The sequence below is a fragment of the Lissotriton helveticus genome, chromosome 5_1, assembly GCF_964261635.1.
Source record: "Lissotriton helveticus chromosome 5_1, aLisHel1.1, whole genome shotgun sequence".
Lineage (NCBI taxonomy): Eukaryota > Metazoa > Chordata > Amphibia > Caudata > Salamandridae > Lissotriton > Lissotriton helveticus.
The window spans coordinates 1,555,680,033-1,555,701,389 of record NC_136065.1 but is presented as its reverse complement, the minus strand read 5'-3'; the positions used below and the strand labels follow the sequence as shown (position 1 = coordinate 1,555,701,389).

The following is a 21,357-nucleotide window of genomic DNA, read 5'->3' as shown; positions in this document are numbered from 1 at the left end:
TCGCTTGAAATTAGATTTTGCAAAGTGGTCTTATCTTGGCCTATCTTCGGATATGTCGGAGTGAGTACAGGCAGTGCAGATCGTCACAATTCTGTGGTTTACCTGTGTTCTTGGTATGTTACCCCTCCGGGTCCCCCTGTCTTCACTGCAATCCGTGGATGCAGCAATCTACTCTTTTGTCTGGGGCGGACTACCCACCTTTGTCTGGCTTACACTGAGTTCCTGGCACATCGCTCGTGTGGCGGCATACGTATTTCTTTGGTTGAGCACTGCCTATTAGGTCCTCAAACCCTTTTAGACGCTCTGCGAGGGTTCAACCTGCTGCTTCAACAAGCCTGGGGGTACCTCCAATTGCAGCATTGCTTTCAGCGCGGCCTGGGAGCGCTGTCAAGGGCCCTGCAACCCTCCCAGTAGTGTCTTACCTCAGGACATTGTGCCACTCACGAGGGGTCATGTTGGGTCTCTAAGACCTTCTGAATCGCCACCTATTCTCGTTTCCGCTCCTCAACCTCTCTACCAAATGGCAAACTCTGCTTGAGAAGGAGTAGAAGGCAGAAGATTAGGCCAAGACAGAGCCGACAATATCCATCAGATGTGGGTGCCTTTCTTTCTGGACCTGTGTCTTAAACACTTTGCCCAACGAACAATCCTCTCACCTTGGTCACTTCATCTGATGATTACACAGAGATGGGCCCATCGCTCCTGATGGAAGGCTCCCCTCCCACACCTCACCCCCCCCATCAGTTTATTTTTCGGAAGTTGCGGCCACATTGTAGGTCATGTGCTAAGTAGCATTGTTAAATTTGTACCGCTTGGGGTCTGGGCTTATTCATCGTCCATGTGTAGTGGGCAGTCTACACAATGCCCTATTCCTCTTCCCGTACTCACCTGCCGTCCCCCTTGTAGTCCTCATTTGTTTTATTTCAATAAAGAATCAATCAATCAATCAATGTACTTGTAAAGCGCGCTACTTACCCGTGAGGGTCCCAAGGCGCTGAAGGGAGGGGGGAGTGTGCTGCTATAGCTCGAAGAGCCAGGTCTTGAGGAGTCTTCTGAAGGTGAGTAGGTCTTGGGTCTGCCGTATGTGAGTGGGGAGGGTGTTCCAGGTCTTGGCGGCGAGGTAGGAGAAGGATCTGCCGCCGGAGGTCATTCGTTGGATGCGGGGGACAGCGTCGAGGGCGAGGCTGGCTGGCGGAGCGGTGCTGGCGGGTGGGGGTGTGGAAGCTGAGTCTGCTGTTCAGGTAGGCTGGTCCGGTGTGGTGAAGTGCTTTGTGTGCGTGGGTGAGGAGCTTGAAGGTGATCCTCTTGTCGACGGGGAGCCAGTGTAGGTTTCTCAGGTGGGGGTGATGTGGCTGCGGCGGGGTATGTTGACGATCAGTCGGGCGGAGGCGTTTTGGATGCTTTGTAGTCGTCGTAGGTGTTTGGCTGGGATTCCTGCGTAGTTTCCGTAGTCCAGTCTGCTGCTGACGAGGGCCTGTGTCACCGTTCTTCTTGTTTCGGTCGGGATCCACTTGTAGATTCTGCAGAGCATGCAGAGGGTGTTGTAGCAGGAGGAGGAGATGGCGTTGACCTGCTTGGACATGGAGAGGGAGGAGTCGAGGATGAATCCTAGATTGCGTGCGTGGTCGGTGGGTGTTTGTGCTGTTCCCAGTGTGGTCGGCCACCAGGAGTCGTCCCAGGCTGAGGGGTTGGATCCGAGGATGAGGACCTCCGTCTTGTCCGAGTTCAGCTTCAGACAGCTGTTCCTCATCCAGTCGGCGACTGCCTTCATTCCTTCGTGGAGGTTGGTTTTGGCCGTGTGTGGGTCCTGGTGAGGGAGAGGATGAGCTGGGTGTCGTCGCTGTAGGAGATGATGTTGAGGTCGTGATGGCGGGCCACTAGTGCAAGGGGGGCCATGTAGACGTTAAACAGTGTCGGGCTGAGGGATGAGCCCTGGGGGACGCCGCAGATGTCAGTGGCTTCGGATCGGAAGGGTGGGAGGCGGACACTCTGGGTTCTGCCGGTGAGGAATGACGAGGTCCAGTCAAGGTCCTTCTCTTTGATTCCGGCTTCTAGGAGGCGTGTCTTTAGAGTGCGATGGCAGACCTTGTTGAAGGCGGCTGACAGGTCCAGGACGATGAGGGCTGTTGTTTCGCCTTTGTTTAGTTGGCGCTTGATGTCCTCTGTGGCGACGATGAGGGCAGTCTCGGTGCTGTGGTTTTGTCTGAATCTGGACTGGGACGGGTCCAGGATGTTGTTGTCTTCCAAGTGGCGGGTCAGTTGCATGTTGACGATTTTCTCGTGGCCGGGAATGGGAGCAGGGAGATGGGCCGGAAGTTCTTGAGTTCCTTGGGGTCTGCTTTGGGCTTCTTGAGGCGGGTGTTTATTTTGGTGTGTTTCCAGCTTTCCGGGAATGTCGCTGTTTCGAAGAAGATGTTGATGACCTTCCTTAGTTGGGGTGCGATGGCTGCCTCTGCTTTGTTGAATACGTGGTGCGGGCACCGGTCACACTGAGATCCTGAGTGGATGGAGTTCATGACCTTGCGTGTCTCGTTGACGGTGGACCAGGAGGTCAGGCAGTTGGAGCTGGTGGTGTTCACAGGGGAGGTGGAGTCTGGCGTAGTCGGGGTGGTTGTGGTGTTGAAGCTGTCGTGGATGTCGGAGATCTTGCGGTGGAAGAAGATGGCCAGTGAGTCGCACAGTTCTTGTGAGGGCGGGATGTCGTTGGCCTGGCGCTGGGGTTGGAGAGTTCCTTTACGATGCTGAAGGGCTCTTTGCTGTCGTGTGCGTTATCCAAGCGGTCTTTGAAGGAGGATCTCTTGGCTAATCTGATGAGGTGGTGTGTCTGCGGGTAGCGTCCTTGTGGGCTGCGTGGTTGTCTGGTGTGCGTTCGTGGAGCCATGTCTTCTCCAGTTTTCGGCATGCGTGTTTGGCCTTGAGCTTGTTGGTGAACGATGTGGCTCTCTTGCTGATGTGGCTGTTGGAGGGTTTCTTGAGCGGGGTGAGGGTGTTGGCGCAGTTGTCGATCCACTGTCTGAGGTTGAGGGCTGCGGTGTCAGAGTTGGTGGGGTCTGTGGGTGGGCTCTTGGCGAGGGAGATAAGTAGCTGGTCTTTTGTGACTTTGCTCCAGCAGCGGCGAGGCAGCTGTTGGGTGCGATGGTGTGTGGTTGGTTTCCTGAATGTGAAGTGGATGCAGCGGTGGTCGGTTCAGTGGAGTTTGGTGGTGTGGTTGAAGGCGACGTGGGAGCCTGTGGAGAAGATGGGGTCAAGTGTGTGGCCGGCGGCGTGGGTAGGTGTGGTGACGAGTTGTCTGAGGCCGAGGTTGTCGATTAGGGTGGCGGAGTTGGCGTCGTTGTTGTTCTCAAGATGGAAGTTCAGGTCCCCGAGGAGTAGTCCGTGGAGGAGAGTGCGTGGGTGCTGGCGAGGTCGGCGATGGAGTCGCTGAACTGAGCCCGTGGTCCGGGTGGTCTGTAGATTATGGTTTCTCTGAGGGTGGTGTTCGGGTCGGTGTGTAGCCGGAAGTGCAGGTGTTCGGCGGTGTTGAGGGTGTCTTCTGCGTGGGTGTCGACTTTGAGGGTTGACTTGTCTTGTAGCCGTCCGGGATGGCTATGGCGATGTTGGGCGACGAGGAGTCGTTCCACCAGGTCTCGATCAGGAAGGCCACGTCTGGGGCAGAGGTGTCGAGCAGATCCCAGAGCTCGATGGCGTGTTTGTATGCGGAGTGGGTGTTGAGTATGCAGCGGAGGTGGTTGGGTCCAGTCCTTGGAGGTTTGGTGTTTCTGTCGCAGGTGAAGCTGCAGGTGCGGCAGGAGAAGGGTCCATGGGTCCGTTTCGGGGGGCGCCTGAAAGCAGGTGTGGTTTCGGCCGACGTTGAGTGCGTGGAGGCTGCTGGCGTCGTAGTGGAGTCTGGTGTCGTGGCGTTTGTAGGGTCCAGGGGTTCTGGCACTGGGCACGGTCCAGGCACGGACTGGCGCAGACAGGCTTGCCTTAGGTGCGCCAACTGCGCGCGACCGCTGCGCGGCCGCTTCTCGGCCTGCATTTGAGGAGGCTTGGGAGGGAGGAGTAGCTGGGAGGCGGGAGCGGGGAGGCCGTGGGTGTGCTGAGGGGCGATGCCGCAGGGAGGCAGCGGCGGGAAGGCCGGGAAGAGCGTGAGGGACGGGGGGAAGACGGCGACCGAGCGGGTCGCAGCAGCGGAATGCAGCAGGTGGCGAGTGGCGGTGTGGGGGCGACCTGCCTGCAAGCAGGGTCAAGGTCGCTCCTGATCACCGTCACTCGGCCACTATTAGAGGATGCCTGGGAGGGAGGAGCAGCTGGGAGGCGGAAGCGGGGAGGCCAATGGGTGTGCTGGGGGGCGGGGCCGCAGGGAGGCAGCGGCGGGAAGGCCGGGAAGAGCGGTGGGGGGGCTTGGGGAGAAGACGGCGGCCGAGCGGGTCTCAGCAGCGGAATGCAGCAGGTGGCGAGTGGCGGTGTGGGGCCGACCTGCCTGCAAGCATTGCAACATAAAAAGGGTTCTACTTCTTTGAATAATGGAAGTTATCACCAAGGTCCATGGGGGCTCCCGGAATTGGGGAATCTCCCAATGGGGACCTGTGTAGATCTCATCCACCTTTTTTGTGTGAATTGTGTTATGTAAGGGAGGGGGTGGGTTGCGAATGCAGGCTCCCCGCTTTTTTCTTTTCAGTCCCCCTGGCACTCTATTGAGATTGAGTGCCATTTTTTGAGAATTGCTTCCAGAAATGGGCCACAGTCAATATGTTCACCACTGCAGATAAAACAAAATGTACAAACATCGCCACAAGCTACCCACAGTCCATGGGCAATGTACTGTGGATGAGCTGATCAGTGATATTTGCTTATACCTTTCTTTCACAACCTCCCCTTCCATTTGAAGTGAGGGAACAGAAGCCAGAGTCAGTAACTATTGTTCTCATCACACCAATGTGAGTAACACAGCCCTAGTTCTCACTGCTTCTGCGAATGTCAGCCCATCTCCTCAAGAAATGGCCTTTTGGAGGTGATATAACTCTGCATCAGGGGCAGCTAGCGAAGACATTCAAACTTCAAAGAAATAAACCTAGCGATATATAACACTGAGGTCAGACAATCCTCGGAAGGCTTGCTGCGTTGCAAATTGTCAGTGCTTTGTTCATTATTGCGTAAGAAAACAACCTGAGCTTTTAGAGGCATATGTACAAGACATCGGTTTGCTCCACCTTCAAAATCCAGGGTTGGCATACACATCCATTCAGTTACATTTAGAGAAATGGCTGCTTTCATTCTACACACTTCTCTGTTTAAAATCCGTCTTCAAAGTGTTCATGGAGGGATTTAGGAAAGTAATTCCTCTAACAACCCCACCCGGTCCCAAATAGGACCATAACCTTTTCCTCAACCGATTATGCTTCTGTATCCTCCTTTTGAGCTGCCTCATTCTTACACTGTGCAATACCTGTCATGGAAAGTGTCATTTCTTGTGACATTCACTTCCTTAAAAAAAAGTTGGAGAGTTGCAGGTGCGAACAGTACCAGAACCTTTGATTCTGTTCCAGAGAGAGTTGCCTTGCGAAAAAATCCCCATTTTCTTCCCAAGGTGGTGTCCCCATTTCATGTGAACCAAATCATTGACTTCCTCGTTTCTTTTCCTCATGCAGACTGTAGAGGAGAGAACGTTGCACACATTAGATGTTAAAAGAGCATTAATGTATTACATTGATCAAACAAAACCCATGTGTAAAACAAAGCAGCTGTTTTACATTTGCTAAACCTCACTTGGGAAATCCCATTTCGATGTCTGATTTGGTAAGGTGGGTAGGTAAATGTATGCAAGACTGTTATGATGAAGCAAAAAAAAATATTTGCATAGTGTGGCCAGAGCGCATTCTGTGAGAAAAGGGAGCAACAATGTATTTTGTGGGTAACATAGCGTTAACCGACAAATACAAGGTTGCAAGTTGGTCAACATCACACACCTTCACAAGACACTACTGTGTGGACATTCAAGACCTGTTATCCATAATTTTATTTCAAACATTTCCTTATCTGCTGGCTAGCCATCACTTTAGGGGAGTGCACTGGCTTACATTCTATGCACAGCATGTGATTTACAGCAGCACATGCTTCAAATGTAAACATTTTACTTCTCCTACAGCTAACAGTTTGTAGCCTGTATTGCTGTGGAATCATATGTGCCTCCCTGAATGCGAGCTGATGCTCCAGATGCCTTTTTTTTCCACTGTGCACCTATATTCTTTTACTCTTGTGCTTTGCAAACGCTACTTAATAAACGTATCTTTTGGAGGAAGGGACATTTCAAGTGCATTGTAGGGTTCAGAAAGATATTACAAGCCATCTCAAGATCGAAGACTTATAGGAAGAAAACAACTTGCAAACATCCCTTCCCAACAGTAGGTGGCAGGAGGTGCACAGCATGCGAATGCTACCAGCTGCAACCCTTTTTTTGTAAAGAACATTTCCTAAGGTGTTTCTACAGTTTTGGTTTTCGTTTAAGATGTCTTATATAGTAGATATTAGGAATGAGTTGTCTCTAGTTGCTGGTGTTAGTTGAGAAAGTGGAGTGGTGTTTATGTCGGCACGACAGACCCTTGTCGAGGCTGTAGGCAGTAAAGGTTTCTGACGGTGCCAATCAGTGTCCTAAGGATGCTGTAATCATATACTCTACCATGGCCTTTCATCAGACCGCACAAAATAATGGTCATATATGTGCTAATAGTAATTTCGATTCTCTGGAATTGTATGTGAAATAATGGCTCAGCTTTTGAAATCTAGAAAGTGCCCATGGAAACCTCATTTGTGGTAAACTGCATTCCTTTCTCGCTGCTTGTAGATTTGTCGTTCTCTTTCCAGGAAGCGGACAGCAGCCTCCTAACAAGCATTGGCAAAACCAATAGGCCGCGCTTTTGAAAGAGCTAGATGTTTGCCAATATGTTTTAGCAATATTGTACACCAGAGGGGCTGCTGTTGGATGTATGACGGTACAACGCGGTATAAAACACGGCAGACCATCACAACACAGGTTTTACAACGCAAGTTGTTACCACGACTTGCGCTGTAGGGTGCTGGACTTAGGAATAGTAAGATTTACTATTCCAACACCAGCCTACGTACAGTAGGGAAGGTGCTGGAATAGTAAATCTACTATTCCTTAGCCTAGAGCGCCCTCCAGCGCAAGCCGTGGTAACGACATGCGTTGTGAGACCCGCGTTGTAATGGCACTGCAGTGTCATTACTGCGTTGTAAAGGATGTTCCCCCTGCTGTTTACCATGGCTAGTTAGTGGGGTAAAGGAGAGTGGAGTGTTGTCGTAAGTGGAGTGTTAGTGACGCAGATTAGCGCACAGTAGAGTTGAGTGGCGTGAAGTGGAGTAGCGTACTGCGTTGTGGAGTGTTGTTGAGAGAGTGGAGTGCCTTGGAGTGGAAGTGTGTGTAGTGGAGTAGAGTACAGTGTTAGAGTGAAGTGTCGTGGAGTGTTGTGATGTAGCATTGAGGTTGTTGCGTGGAGTGACATTGAGCAGAGTAGATTGTTATGGAGTAGTGTTTAAGTAATGCATTTAGAGCGTGCGGATGCCGGGGCGTCTTGGAGCTGAAAGTATAACTTGTAATGACAACTGTTCCAGAGAAAGAAAAAATTAATATTTGCTTAAATGGAAATAGCCAGGTTCTAAGCATTTCCTGAACAGGTTGTAACCTAGTAATGACTGGCAGCGATTTCCAGAGCTTCGATGCCCGATGAGAAAGGCTTCTCTCTCCACTAACTCCCCCCCCCACCCACCCCATCCTCCCTCTGGCCCTTCACATTTTTGGTACCTGAAGTAGTCCTTTATTGGCTGATCTAAGGACATGGCGTGGGATGTGCCATATAAAAAGTTTCTGTAAGTCCAACGATCCCCTCCATATAGTGCTTTATGCACCAGACATAGAGCTTTAAATTCAATTCGTTGCTTGACTGGAAGCCAGTGGAGCTCCCTGATGATAGGATGGTATTTCGAGATGTTGAGCAGGACCCGCGCTGCGGCGTTCTGTAGAGACTGAAGTTTTAATATTTCGTGTTTATAAATGCCATGAAAAAATGCATTGCATTAATCGATTCTAGAAAGAATCAATGCGACTACCACAGTTTTTCTGAAATCTAGCGGAATGAACTAAAGAATCTTACGCAGAATCTTTTGGAGGAAGAAACACGAGGAGGTCAGAAGATTGCACTGACCTGTAAGGTTTAGATGATCATCAAACATGACTCCTAAATGTCTAACCTTTCCAGCAGGAATCTTCCAAGTATGTGTGTATATATATATATATATAGATATGTGTATATGTATGTATGTATGTATGTTCACTACGTTAGAAGATGAAGTGGCTGTGATGGCGACATTTCATGTTTCTTCTTGGAAAAACTTTGAGTCTGGCTTTTCTTTTCTTTTTTCTGTGCAGCTCTGTTTCACTTCTAGTGAGTCTGAAAATCATGTAAGAGCACTGAAGGTGCTTGATATCGATTTAGGTATTTTTGTTAGTGAGACACCCAAATGTGTACCCCATTCTAAGTGAGGTTGGAATGCTCCCTTATTCCTGGCTATATAGTAACTATTGGTGGTTTGTGGCTGTGCGATTCCAGTTTTTGGCTCCTGATTTATTTTGTTTAATTATTATTTGTTTGGTTTTTAACTTTTTCTTCTGTTGAAGCTGACGATTTTTTCTCCCTAATAAAGGTCCATGCACTCCCGCATTTGTGGCGATCTTCACCTTAATTATGCCTGAGACGTGCCATGCAGCTCTTCTGTGGTTTGGATGTCTGGTTCACAATGGAATGTTGAACATTAGAATTATGGGGTCAATTTCAACCGAGATTGTGTGCTGCATAAAAACGTGGTTCTTTTGTGATATGTATCTCGGATATCCTAGCCACAACTTACAGTCCCCTCCACTAAACATCTGTACCCAGTTGGGTGGCTGAGATCACTTGGCAAATATTTATGATTAGTTTAGATTTTAACTGATTCAGTGTCACATGCCCGTCCTCCTTTTTCCATGTTTGGCCCTCGTTGGCAACTGGAATAGATGTGGGCATCCATTCAGAGGCATGCATATCACATCTTGACCATTTACAACTAGTTTTAGTGCAGATTGGATGCAGAAGCAAGTGAAATCCAAGGAATTTGTTTCTACACCGTAGGCTTGGATAAGCTGATTATTGCAAACTTTTTCCAAACGCAGCTAGCGATTAAGGTTTTGCAGGTGATTTAGTCTTTTAAGCACAACAACCTACTCCTCGTACTATGCCTTCTTTTCCACGTCAAAGATAGCAACCGTCATAAACTCCTCTATCAAAGACGTCTTTACCTGCTCCGAGAGATGAAAGTAAACATAGAATAGGATGACTACATGCCACCTGTTTCTCCATGAGCTGTTGCATATCCAGCAGACTTACCACCAGCCGAAATCTCAGGTGTTCATGCACTTCTGGAAAGAGCATCCAAGAGGTTTGATTTACCAATCCAAGTCAAACAATTGGATTCTATGGCAGGACCGGAGGCGCAGGTTATGCTTTTTCCTTCATCGCTTTTTTTATAAACAAAACACACAGCAGCCAGAAAAAGCACCAAAGTCCCAAAAACAACATCCCGAATATTCAACATCACAGTCCATGACACCACAGGGCAGAACAGCCAAAGGCCTTCCTTAGTGTCCTTGGAGCCTTAGATAGATGGTCCAACTCCACTGCTCTCCCTCGTTCTTCGCTGCTAGTCAGCCAGATAAGTCACGATTTTTACTTCCTCTCTGTTTTACCATTGTGTTGCCTCGCTCGGCTTGCCGCGTCTACTGTGCCCGATTTTATGTTATTGTACAGGATTCTGCTATTTGGTTTTTTAGGTCTCGCCTTTACCATTCCGAAGGAATGGGAAATGGCGAGAATTCAAGTGCTCGAACTGATTGTGAAACCACCGCTTTTTTTCGTGGCGTTTTCTTCGAGTGCACGTGGCCACAGGCACGCGCTTTTGGCCCATACACTTTCATGGCCATCTATTCCTCAATGTCCCTCCCACCCTTCGTTTGATCTTGCCGCGAGTTCAGGCTAATGGCCCTCCCCCAGCACAGAGCGCGCATCGCGGCCGCACAGCACATCAAAGGGCTTCTCCCAGCGTGTGCTGTGCGGCTTCTCCTCCCCTAATTATGTGGCCGGCCGTACTTGTGTTTCCCGGCCGCTTCCCGGCCACTCTTGTATTTAATTAGCAGCAGCAGCATTTCTCCTGCGCCAGGCCACATCAAAGGCTCTGTGCCACTTTCACCCACACAGCAACACTTACAGACACGCAACGCCACTCACACCCACGCAAGCCCACTATCATCCACGCAACACCACACTCACCCCCGCAGCGCCACTCACCCCCGCAGCGCCACTCACCCCCGCAGCGCCACTCACCCCCGCAGCGCCACTCACCCCCGCAGCGCCACTCACCCCCGCAGCGCCACTCACCCCCGCAGCGCCACTCACCCCCGCAGCGCCACTCACCCCCGCAGCGCCACTCACCCCCGCAGCGCCACTCACCCCCGCAGCGCCACTCACCCACGCAGCGCCACTCACCCACGCAGCGCCACTCACCCACGCAGCGCCACTCACCCACGCAGCGCCACTCACCCACGCAGCGCCACTCACCCACGCAACGCCACTCACCCACGCAACGCCACTCACCCACGCAACGCCACTCACCCACGCAACGCCACTCACCCACGCAACGCCACTCACCCACGCAACGCCACACACCCACGCAACGCCACTCACCCACGCAACGCCACACACCCACGCAACGCCACTCACCCACGCAACGCCACACACCCACGCAACGCCACACACCCACGCAACGCCACACACCCACGCAACGCCACACACCCACGCAACGCCACACACCCACGCAACGCCACACACCCACGCAACGCCACACACCCACGCAACGCCACACACCCACGCAACGCCACACACCCACGCAACGCCACACACCCACGCAACGCCACACACCCACGCAACGCCACACACCCACGCAACGCCACACACCCACGCAACGCCACACACCCACGCAACGCCACACACCCACGCAACGCCACACACCCACGCAACGCCTCACACACCCACGCAACGCCCCTCACCCACGCAACGCCCCTCACCCACGCAACGCCACACACCCACGCAACGCCACACACCCACGCAACGCCTCACACCCACGCAACGCCCCTCACACCCACGCAACGCCCCTCACACCCACGCAACGCCCCTCACACCCACGCAACGCCCCTCACACCCACGCAACGCCCCTCACACCCACGCAACGCCCCTCACACCCACGCAACGCCCCTCACACCCACGCAACGCCCCTCACACCCACGCAACGCCCCTCACACCCACGCAACGCCCCTCACACCCACGCAACGCCCCTCACACCCACGCAACGCCCCTCACACCCACGCAACGCCCCTCACACCCACGCAACGCCCCTCACACCCACGCAACGCCCCTCACACCCACGCAACGCCCCTCACACCCACGCAACGCCCCTCGCAGATTGTGGGTGCAGATTCAGAGAAAACTCAGCAGCACCACCACCATTGCAATGCAATAGGTCTCGTTTTAACGCAAATTTAAGCTATAGGCCTTGTAAATGACAAAGCCTTTTATTTATGTTCCAAAAACCAGAACGCAAAAATAAAGGGCATTATCATTTACAATGCTAATAGTTCAGACTCGCGTTATTGCGAGACCTATTGCATTTCCAATGCTTGTCTCTCCTTGCAGATCCCCTGCTGCCGCGGAAGCGTTCTCGCTTCTTACGCGGCCGCCGCCCGTAATCTCTGGTGCCTCGGAGGCACGCTAGGGGGCTCCTCGCGTCTCGATGCTCCTGTGGCGCGCTCACGTTATTCTGTGAGGAGCGCCGCAGGAGCAGAGTCACCGTGAGCCTTGCCCCGCTGCCACACTCTGAACGCCCCGAGTTTCGGGGTCTGTACTGCCCGCATTTTGTTCTCACGCCCCGGCGGGGATCTGTATTGTGGTGAGATCGCGTTGCTGCCTGAGGGCGTTTGATTATCTGACATGCAGCTAGGGTGACGCGCGAGGTGGCAGTTAGGCCCAGTCACTGTTGTGAGGGCCTTGCACGTTTGGGAGTGCATGTCCCCGATTTGCTGGCTGGTGGCCGCCCATATTGTCAATCCGTTGGTCTGCCCACATTGCCCGGTTACATTTCGGGCGCTTGGCTTGCGGAGGAGGTGCTTGCGGCCTCTAGCGCTTTTGTTGGCATTGCTGGGCCTCTGTGAAGCATAATGGAAGGCTCTTGTGTGGAGGAGGAGGAGGTGCATGAATGCCTCCCTTTTGACGACGACTTCTATGACGCAGTGGATCGGTTGACAGACCGCATTATTCTACAATGCGCAAAGTTTGGCCAAGCTCACCTGGCCGCTTCAGCGGTCCCCGCGACGTCTTCTGCAGCTGCGGAAGAGGTTCCTCCCCCCCGCCCCCCAAGAAAGTGTGTGTGCAGGGCTGTACTGGGGAGGCGCAGGGAGTCGAAGGACGCTTTTGAGCGGTTGCGTTCTGCTTTTTTGGCTAGGACGTCCTCCGCTCCCCCTGCGCCTTCGTCGTCCATGGTGCCCGCAGACACTCCCCCCATACCCCCCCCCCCCTCTTTTTCCTGCCCAGGATGGAGATTCACCAGGGGACACAGATGATGAGGAGGGGTTTTCGCGGTTTTGGAGTCCGGCTAGTTCTTTGGCGACATTTCCCTAGGACGCTTCGGGTATGCTGGACCCGATGAGATTGTCCATCTGCGGTCCGCTGCCTGGGTGCCTGGTGACAAGGTGGCAAAGTTCGTGGGCAGTCGCCTCCGCAAGCCACTCGAGAAGGAGGCGTGTGGCTGTTTGAGGGCTGAATGCCCTCGGCCGACCTTGGAACATAAAGTGGCCTGTTCGCCTGAGTTGGACTCTAAGATGGCGACGTTTCTCGTCAAATTTATCAAGGATCCTCGTAAGGGTATAGATCGGTCCTGTCAGGACAAGTTGCTGGACGTTATCTGACCCCTCACGAAGATTCTTGACCTGGCCGAAGAGGCCAAGGTCACTGGTTCGGTCATCTCCCCGGAGGACCTATCGAATTGGGCTCAGCGGGCGGTCGTGTCTGTGGGGAACGCGAATTGTGCGATCTCCACAGAACGCCTTCGCTCGCTTTTAATCAAGCTGGATCCGAAGCTTGGTGACCTGGCTTCGACAGAGGCAGGTCCTGTGGCGGAGGGAGGCCTTTTTGGGGATCCATTTGTCAAGGAGCTAGGCAAATTTGTGTCCACATTCACGTCTCTGGACAAGGCGCAATCAAATATAAAACGTTTGTTCCAGAGTTGTTTTTCCCAGGGGGCGGGCGTGGGAGGGGCCGCATGCCCGGCTGTGGTGGTCACCAGCAACAGAACCCCAATAAGGGGCAAGGCTCCGGTCGAGGGCAATATAACTCCTCGGCTTCCTATACAGAGCTTTATCCTACCCGCGGTCAGCGTTTCAGGGGCCGATGAGGCTTCAGAGCCAACTCCGGTGGCGGCAACAACGGTAAGTGTGCTTCCTGCCGCGCATCTGCATATTGGGGGGCGTCTCCAAGCCTTTCAGGGTGCTTGGCGGGCTTTGACTTCCGATGCATGGGTCTTGCAGACAGTCTGCGGTTTCCACATTGAATTCAACACTCCTCGTCAACCGTTTCCTCCGCATCCCATAGTGTTTTCAGAGGAGGATGCGCGGGTGGTGGACGTGGAGGTGTCGGATCTCCTTCGGAAAGGAGCAATTTGTCGTTCCAAGTTGCACCCTCACGGATTCCTCAGCAATCTTTTTCTTGAGAACAAGACGGACGGAGGCCGTCGTCCAGTGATCAACCTGAAAGAGTTCAATGGGTGGTTGGTCTACAGACATTTCAAGATGTCCTTCTCCCAGGCGACTGGTTGGTCTGCCTGGATTTGAAAGGCACATACCTGGACATTCCGATTCATCCCCCACATCACAGGTTCCTTCAGTCCCGTTGGCGGGGTCAGGTCTTCGAGTTTACCGCTCTTCCGTTCGGCCTGGCGTCCTCCCCGTGGTGCTTCACCAAGGTTCTCCACCCGTTGGTAGAGTTCCTGCGGGGCCAAGGAATCCGTCTCATAGTTTATCTCGACGATATCGTGCTGATGGTCCAGTGCCCGTAGCGGTTAAGTCTTCAGCTGCAGCAGACTGTCTCTCTTCTCCAGGACTTGGGGTTTGTGATCAACAGCCAAAAGTCCGTCTTGTGCCTGACCCAATCTCTGTTCTTTTTAGGTTTCGTCATAGACTCGGTAAAGGCCACATTGAGTCTGTCACCTCGCAAGATGGCAAAGATTCGGCACAAATTACTCCAAACTATTTCCAAAACCCGGACTTCGCTTCGGCAGATTTCCCGGCCAGTAGGGCTTCTCGTGTCATCCATTCAGGCGATCTTTCCAGGCCCCCTGCATTACAGGGCGATGCAACGTCTCAAGGGCTATCACCTTCGGCGGGGTCTCTTATGACCAGTTGGTGCCTCTGTCGGTAGAGGCCAAGGAAGAGATGTCTTGGTGATTTTCGGTTCGGTTCTCGACCTGGTTATAGAGTCTGATGCCAGCAGAGCGGGCTGGGTCGCCCGTTGTGGAGATTTCTCCACAGGCGGCGTGTGGTCGTTAGACGAACAGTCTCTTCTCATCAATTGTTTGGAACTCCTAGCGGTGTCCTTCGCCGTTCGGTGCTGGACCAAGGACCGAGTGACGTCGTGCGTTCTTCTGAAAATGGACAACGTCTCGGCGGTCCATTATGTCAAACATCTGGGAGGCACGCGCTCTCAAGCGCTAGCGACTCTGGCAAAAGCGTTTTGGGAGTATTGTCTCTCTCATCATATTTCGGTCACGGCGGAACATCTGCGAGGGCAGGCCAATCAAGTAGCGGATTGGCACTCTCGTCACCTGAGAGATTCGAGCCTGTGGAGACTGGACAGGCAAGTGTTCCAGTTGTTGGCCGATGACTGGGGTCCTTTCACGGACCTGTTCTCTTCCCGCCTGGATTTCCAGGTTCCCCGGTTCTTCAGTTGGAGGCCGGATCTGCTGGCGGAAGCAACAGATGCCTTTCTTCAAGATTGAGTGCCGGAGCACGGGTTTGCGTTCCCAGCGTTTCCAATGATTGTACGAGTGGCGGCTCAGGTGCGCCGGCAGATGGCGTCGGTGGTGATGGTGACGCCTGTTTGGAGTGCTCAAGTGTGGTTTCCAGTTATTCTGGAACTTTCTTGGGATTTTCCAATCCTACTCCCCACTTTCGTCAGATTCTTCGGAATCCGAACGGGGACAGTCATCCGTTGGTGCTGCAAGGGTCTCTCCGCCGCATGGCATGGCGGCTTTCCAGCGATGTTGGTCGCTCCCGGTCCTTTCGGGGTCAGCTGAGGCCTTTTTGTCCAAGGCCTGGGCGAATACCACTTCCAGGAGATACAGTTCAGCATGGTCTAAGTGGGTGCGTTGGTGTCTTCGATGGGATTTGGATCCCATGATCGCACGTGTCGTTCCCGTCTTGAATTACTTGGCAGAGCTGGTTATGGCTGGTATGGCGTATCGCTCTGTCAATGCCGTGCAGTCGGCTATATCTGCGGCACATTCTCCAGTGAATGGGGCTCCGATTAGTGCGCATCCCTTTGTGTGCAGGCTCCTCCGAGGAGTCCGGTCATCCTTACCGCCGGAACCGCGGTACTCGTTGCTGTGGGACGTCAATGTGGTGTTGAATCTTTTCCTGTCTTGGCAGGCGAATAAATACTTATCGCTTAAAGAGCTTTTGGCTAAGTTGGCTATGCTTTTGTGTCTGGTCTCTTGCCGGAGAGTTTCGGATGTCCGCGCATTCGACATTTCTGCACGGGTTTTTTCCCCGGATGGGGTCACTTTTATAGTGGGACGTTGGACTAAGTCTTTGACTCGGACAATTTCATATCCAGCCTTCACAGACGTTCCCAAATTGTGTGTGGTACAGTACCTCAAGACCTATGAGGATATGACGCAGGAACTTCGCCCTCCGGGCGAAAGGCAACTCTTGATTGCTCTGCGTAAGCCTCATAAAGCTGTGTCTTCCCCCACTATTGCTAAGTGGGTACGCTGGGTCATCTAGGAGGCAGGCATTAATACCAAGCAGTTTGGTGCGCATTCTGCTAGAGGCGCCATGGCTTCTAAAGCTTTCGCTCACGGGGGGCGTCTGGAGGATTTGATGCGAGCAGTGGACTGGTCCTCCGATTCCACCTGTAAGCGGTTTTATTTCAAACCGGTGGTGGATGTGGTGCGTTTGGTGGTGAGTAAGCTTAAAACTAGCATAATCTGAGCATCTGGTCCTGCCATAGAATTGAAATTTGCCTAGCTATAGTGACGGTAAGTTTCAATTCTATTAAGGACACGGAGACGAGGATTATCCCTCCCGCGGCACTATGGGTGCGAACCCGCCTGTATGTGAGTAAGTAACCTCTTTGATTATTCCTTGACGTTACTGTACACTGTTGGAGGACGTACTGGTTTGAATGCTTCCCACAATTCCGGTTTGGGTTTTGATGCATGTTTTACCTATTACAGGAAATGCTGGTGCGAAACAAGACCAATGAGGTTTTCGGGTAGCAGGTCTAAGAAAGAGGGAGAGCAGTGGAGTTGGACCATCTATCTAAGGCTTCAAGGACACTAAGTAAGGACTTCGGCTGTTCTGTGCCCGTGGAGTCATGAACTGTGTAGTTCAATATTCGGAATGTTGTTTTTGGGACCTTGGAGCTGTTTCTTTTTCCGGACCTGAGAAAGAAAAGTTGTTTGGTGCTTTTTCTGGCTGCTGTGTGTTTTGTTTATAATAAAAGCGAAAAAGGAAAAAGCATAATCCTCGCCTCCGTGTCCTTTTAAAAAAAAAAATTTTATAGTCCTCATTCACGCCCTTGGTGATGAAATAGTAGTGCATGGAGATAGACGTACTGTCACAGATAAACTGGTAGGGGCACTGAATAGTGCGAGGTGGGTCGCCCCTCAGTACATTTTTTATACTCCAACAGCACCACACTAGAACAACCAATGGGGTAGTATGCTGCAGTCAAATACCCAATCTTGTAGTAGGTCGCCCTATTGGGTATACAAACAATAAAAAGAAAGAATGCCAAACAGCGTAATCATTGGACTTTGGGGGGGGGGAACAAAAACAAAAAAAAACCATGGTCAAGTACTCAACTGTGACCAGTTTAATAAAAACTAGAAGTTTCTCTTGTCTGGATTGCCCGATCTTAATAGGTCCATTTTTGATGTTTGTAACACCGAAGTGCGCCAGTCCTGCAAGGTGGGAGGTAACGGGTCTTTCCATTTCCTACAAATCTCTCTTCTGGCTAACAAAATGCCATAAAAGAGTAAATTCTTGTCCAGACCCTGTAACTCTGTTGCGACCCCAAACATTATAAGAGAAGGACATAGCAGGACTTGAGAGCCTAAGGCAGTAGTGAGTGTGAGGCACACCGCGTTCCAAAAAGGCAATAACAGAGGAGCAGGACCCATATGATGAAGCATGACACCTAGCTTGCTGGGTGTGTGAGGGTTCTAGTTCCCAAGAGGGGTTTCCCCCACCTTCCCTTCCCCTCTTGGTTTCCCTATACACTTTCACACTCATCCATCTCAGCCTTTCCGGTGAACTTTGTGCCTAATTTTGCTTAAATAACAGAGGGCAATCAAAAAACATATGCAGGTCAGAAGCTGCCGTCAGACCACATTTAGGGCATGCCACTGCTGAATTGTTTGGAAATTTCGAGAGTCTCTCTGGCGAATAGTAGGCCCTATGTAGGGTAAAAAGGTGGTTTTGGCGCAGCCAAGAAGGTTTCACTATGTTCCACATCATCTTAAAAGACTCAAACCACAGGTTCTCCACATTTTGGTTGGTAATATGTGCGGCCCATAGTATGTCGGGCAGATGGAACTCACTCTCAACCTCCTCCAGTAGTAGATTGTACCAAAATGAAACCTTTCTTAGTTGGAGGCTTATCTATTAAGAGGGAGACCATGTTGCTATCGCCCCCTAACAAAAATCTGCCCTTGGCAGAAACCTGTGAGTGTGCCCAGCTTTGTATTTGCAGGTATTTAAACCTGGAGAGTCATGACCCTATTTTAGAGAATAACACTTACCACGGGAGTAAGCTACCCTCCACGGAAAGGTCGCCCCACACCTCCAGTCCTGCCTCTTAGTGGTACTGCAAGACTATCAAGGAGCCAACTCGGAGTCCCGGGTGTATTCCACAGTGGAGATCTACTAGAAAAATAATCAATTTTTATGGAAAGCCTAAGTTTCACCCATGTTTTAGATATATCTTGCAATACCTTCAATTTTTTGTTTTTTTTAAACTTGGGGTCGCCAAACTTAAACAAAAGCGCATGTTTAGCTATTTTTTCCCCTCTAAGCAATGCTGCAAACATATACCCACAAGCGGAGTTAATGGGTGATTTTAGCAACATCCTAGCATGGGAAAATTGAAAAGCCCATGCGTATAGCTGTATATCAGGAGCCGTCAACCCACCCATTTCTCTACGACGCCTGAGTTTCTTCCAGACTATTCTAGGAGTGTGGTCATTCCAAATAAAAGAACTTATTTCACTTTGAAGTTTGGCTATCATAGAAGGTTCGAAAAAAAGAGGGATGGTATTAAACAAAAAGGAAACTTTGGGAAGGATGGACATTTTTATTAAATTGGCTCTACCCAAAGAGGATAAGGGAAGCGAAGACCATGATTTCATCAGCCTACGACACTCCTTAGCAACGGACGAAAAGTTTGATGGAACTATTTGGTTTATATCATTATATATATTTAGGCCCAAATAACGTAAAACAGAACTCAGCTGAGCCCCTGCCACCGGCTCAGGGTCGTTCCAGACCATAATATCCGTCTTCGAGGCGTTAATTTCGTACCCAGACACGTTGCCGAAGTCCTGAGCCAGTGCAATTACAGCTGGAAGGGCCGAGCGGAGTTCAGAGGAGAAAACCAGGACATCATCTGCATACAGGGCTACCTTCTTCTCCCATCCCTCAGAAATAAAGGTCTTGATGTTACAATCGTCCCGTAGCCGTTGAGCAAAAGGCTCAATATATAGGTCGAATAGGAGGGGAGAAAGAGGGCATCCCTGGCGGGTACCCTGCGTGATGTTAAATGGATTAGTTAATTCTCCATTGACAAGTAAAGAGGCAGACGGATTCTGATACAAAAGTCTCAATGCACGCCTGAATTTCTCGCCGATGTTAAATTTCCCCAGGACCTCCGATAGGTAAATCCAGTTGACCCTATCGAAGGCCTTGGTGGCGTCTAGGGTGAGAACAGCCAGGGGAAGTGATTTTACAGAAGCCATGTCAATGGCACCTATGAGATCATAAGTCAGCTCATAGAGCTGGCGACCCCTTACAAACCCCTTTTGGTCTACGTGCAAGATACTTGAAGCAACTGCCCCAACCTGTTCGCCAACACTGACGCAAAGATTTTATAATCAGTGTTTAAGATAGAGATAGGTCTATAAGACCCACAGCAGGTTGCCGATTTTCCTGGTTTCAGTATCAATGTTATTGAAGCACTGTTCCAAGAAGTAGGAGGGGGCATTCCATCTTGAAGGATATAATTAAACAGTTCAGTCAAAAAAGGGAGGATTGTTAAGTTCAAAGCCTTGTAAATTTCCGACGGCAAGCCATCTGGGCCAGAAGCCCTACCCTTTTTACTACTGATTATTGCCAGTCTAACTTCTTCCTGGGAGATAGGATTCCAAAACAGCACGTTGTTCTAATGACAGTGCAGGAAGAGAAACTCCCGCCAACCAATCTTCAACTTGTTTGATTTCAATATTTTTGTCCTCACTGTATATTTCACTGAAAAATTCCCGGAGAGCCCCCCTGATATCTGCATCGGTAGAGTATGTTGTATCACCAGAGATAATTGAATAGATATTATTTCTAGCCTGCTCAGTCTTTGTCTTCCAGGCTAGCAACTTTCCAGCCCCCTCACCATACTCAAAATGGGCCAATTTACTTACTTCCCATCTCTCTAGGACCCGAGCGTTTAAAACTGAACCCAACTCCCCTTTTAGCGTAGCTACTTTATTTTGCCACACCTGTACTGTGGTCGCAGGGGCATCCGGGTGCATGGCTATTTCTGTCTGCACTCTGGCCATTTCCATTTCCAACGAAGTCACAGCTTCTCTATAGATCTTATGTTTATAGGTAGCTTTATTTGTTATAAAGCCCCTTAAGAAGGCCTTTAGTGAATCCCATACGCCCCCAGGGGAAGCTGTTCCAATATTATCCTCCAAAAAGTGCTGCACCTCCACATTAAGAGCATTAATAACATCCAACGAGGAGAGCAATGAACGATCAAATTACCAGTTTCTCGGACAACTCTTAGGAAACCCCTCCAGTTCTAAGTGAATAGCCGCGTGGTCTGATAAATGAAAGGGGAGATGGGAAACTGATTTCACTGAGTTAACTAAGGGTTGACTAATCAAAATAAAATCGATTTTTGACTGGTGGTGGTATCTGTAGTTGCGGAATGTAACACCTCTTTGTTGCCCATGCAATGATCTCCAGATATCATTATACCCTAACTGCTTCATACTATCCTGCAGAAAAGACCTAGTTTTAGATAAAGTCCTGGCTCTGTTAGAAGGAGACTTATCCAATAGAGGATCCAAAACTATATTAAAATCTCCTGCAAGAATAACCGGCTCAGGAAATAGATACAGGTGAGAAAAAAGAGTCTTCAAAGCTGACGGGTCGTCCTGATTTGGACCATAGTATCCTATTATAGTAATTGGGGACCCCGCTATGATCACTGATGAAATTGCCCATCTACCGCCAGGGTCAACCAATTTAGACACCAACCTTGCTTTTATTGATTTTTTTTAAAATTATTGCCACACCTCTAATGTGTACAGATTGCGACGTCATTATACATAGATCAATCCACTTATTTTTTGTAACTAACAAAAGCATTTCAGATTCAGCAAGATGAGTCTCGTGGAGTCCTATAATCTGCACATCTGAATCTCGAAGATACTGCATTATATTATTTTTTCTAGGATTAATACGCAATTCATTAGTATTCCAGGATAGAATCGCTAATTTACTCATTGTAATAGAGATCCCACACCAAGACTTTTACCATCAACAGCAACACTATAATACCTGTAGCGACACTGCAGAATTTATAAGGGCAAGCCCACCAGTATACATACCACCAGAATGAAGAAAGAACAATCATATATTCATCAAACAGCAGCAATAAACTCAAAGCTAAACTAGAGCGAAAATTAGGAAGATTTTTAAGTTTTTTCCCTAGCCCTCCCCCCCCGTGC

The 21,357-nt window shown here is 50.5% G+C and overlaps 1 protein-coding gene across 7 annotated transcripts in view; it reads left to right on the top strand.

The window, feature by feature from the left end:
• MDM4 (MDM4 regulator of p53) overlaps positions 1-21,357 on the top strand; it is a 373,509-nt gene that overhangs the window by 272,301 nt on the left and 79,851 nt on the right. Inside the window, exon 10 of one of the 7 annotated variants that reach the window (XM_078644642.1) lies at positions 16,588-16,768. The exons of the other annotated variants lie outside the window; for them this stretch is intronic. Coding sequence (XP_078500768.1) covers positions 16,588-16,629 — 42 coding nt within the window. The 3' untranslated portion in view covers positions 16,630-16,768. Of the gene's footprint in view, positions 1-16,587; positions 16,769-21,357 lie in introns of those variants that run through there. 7 annotated transcript variants of the gene reach the window in all.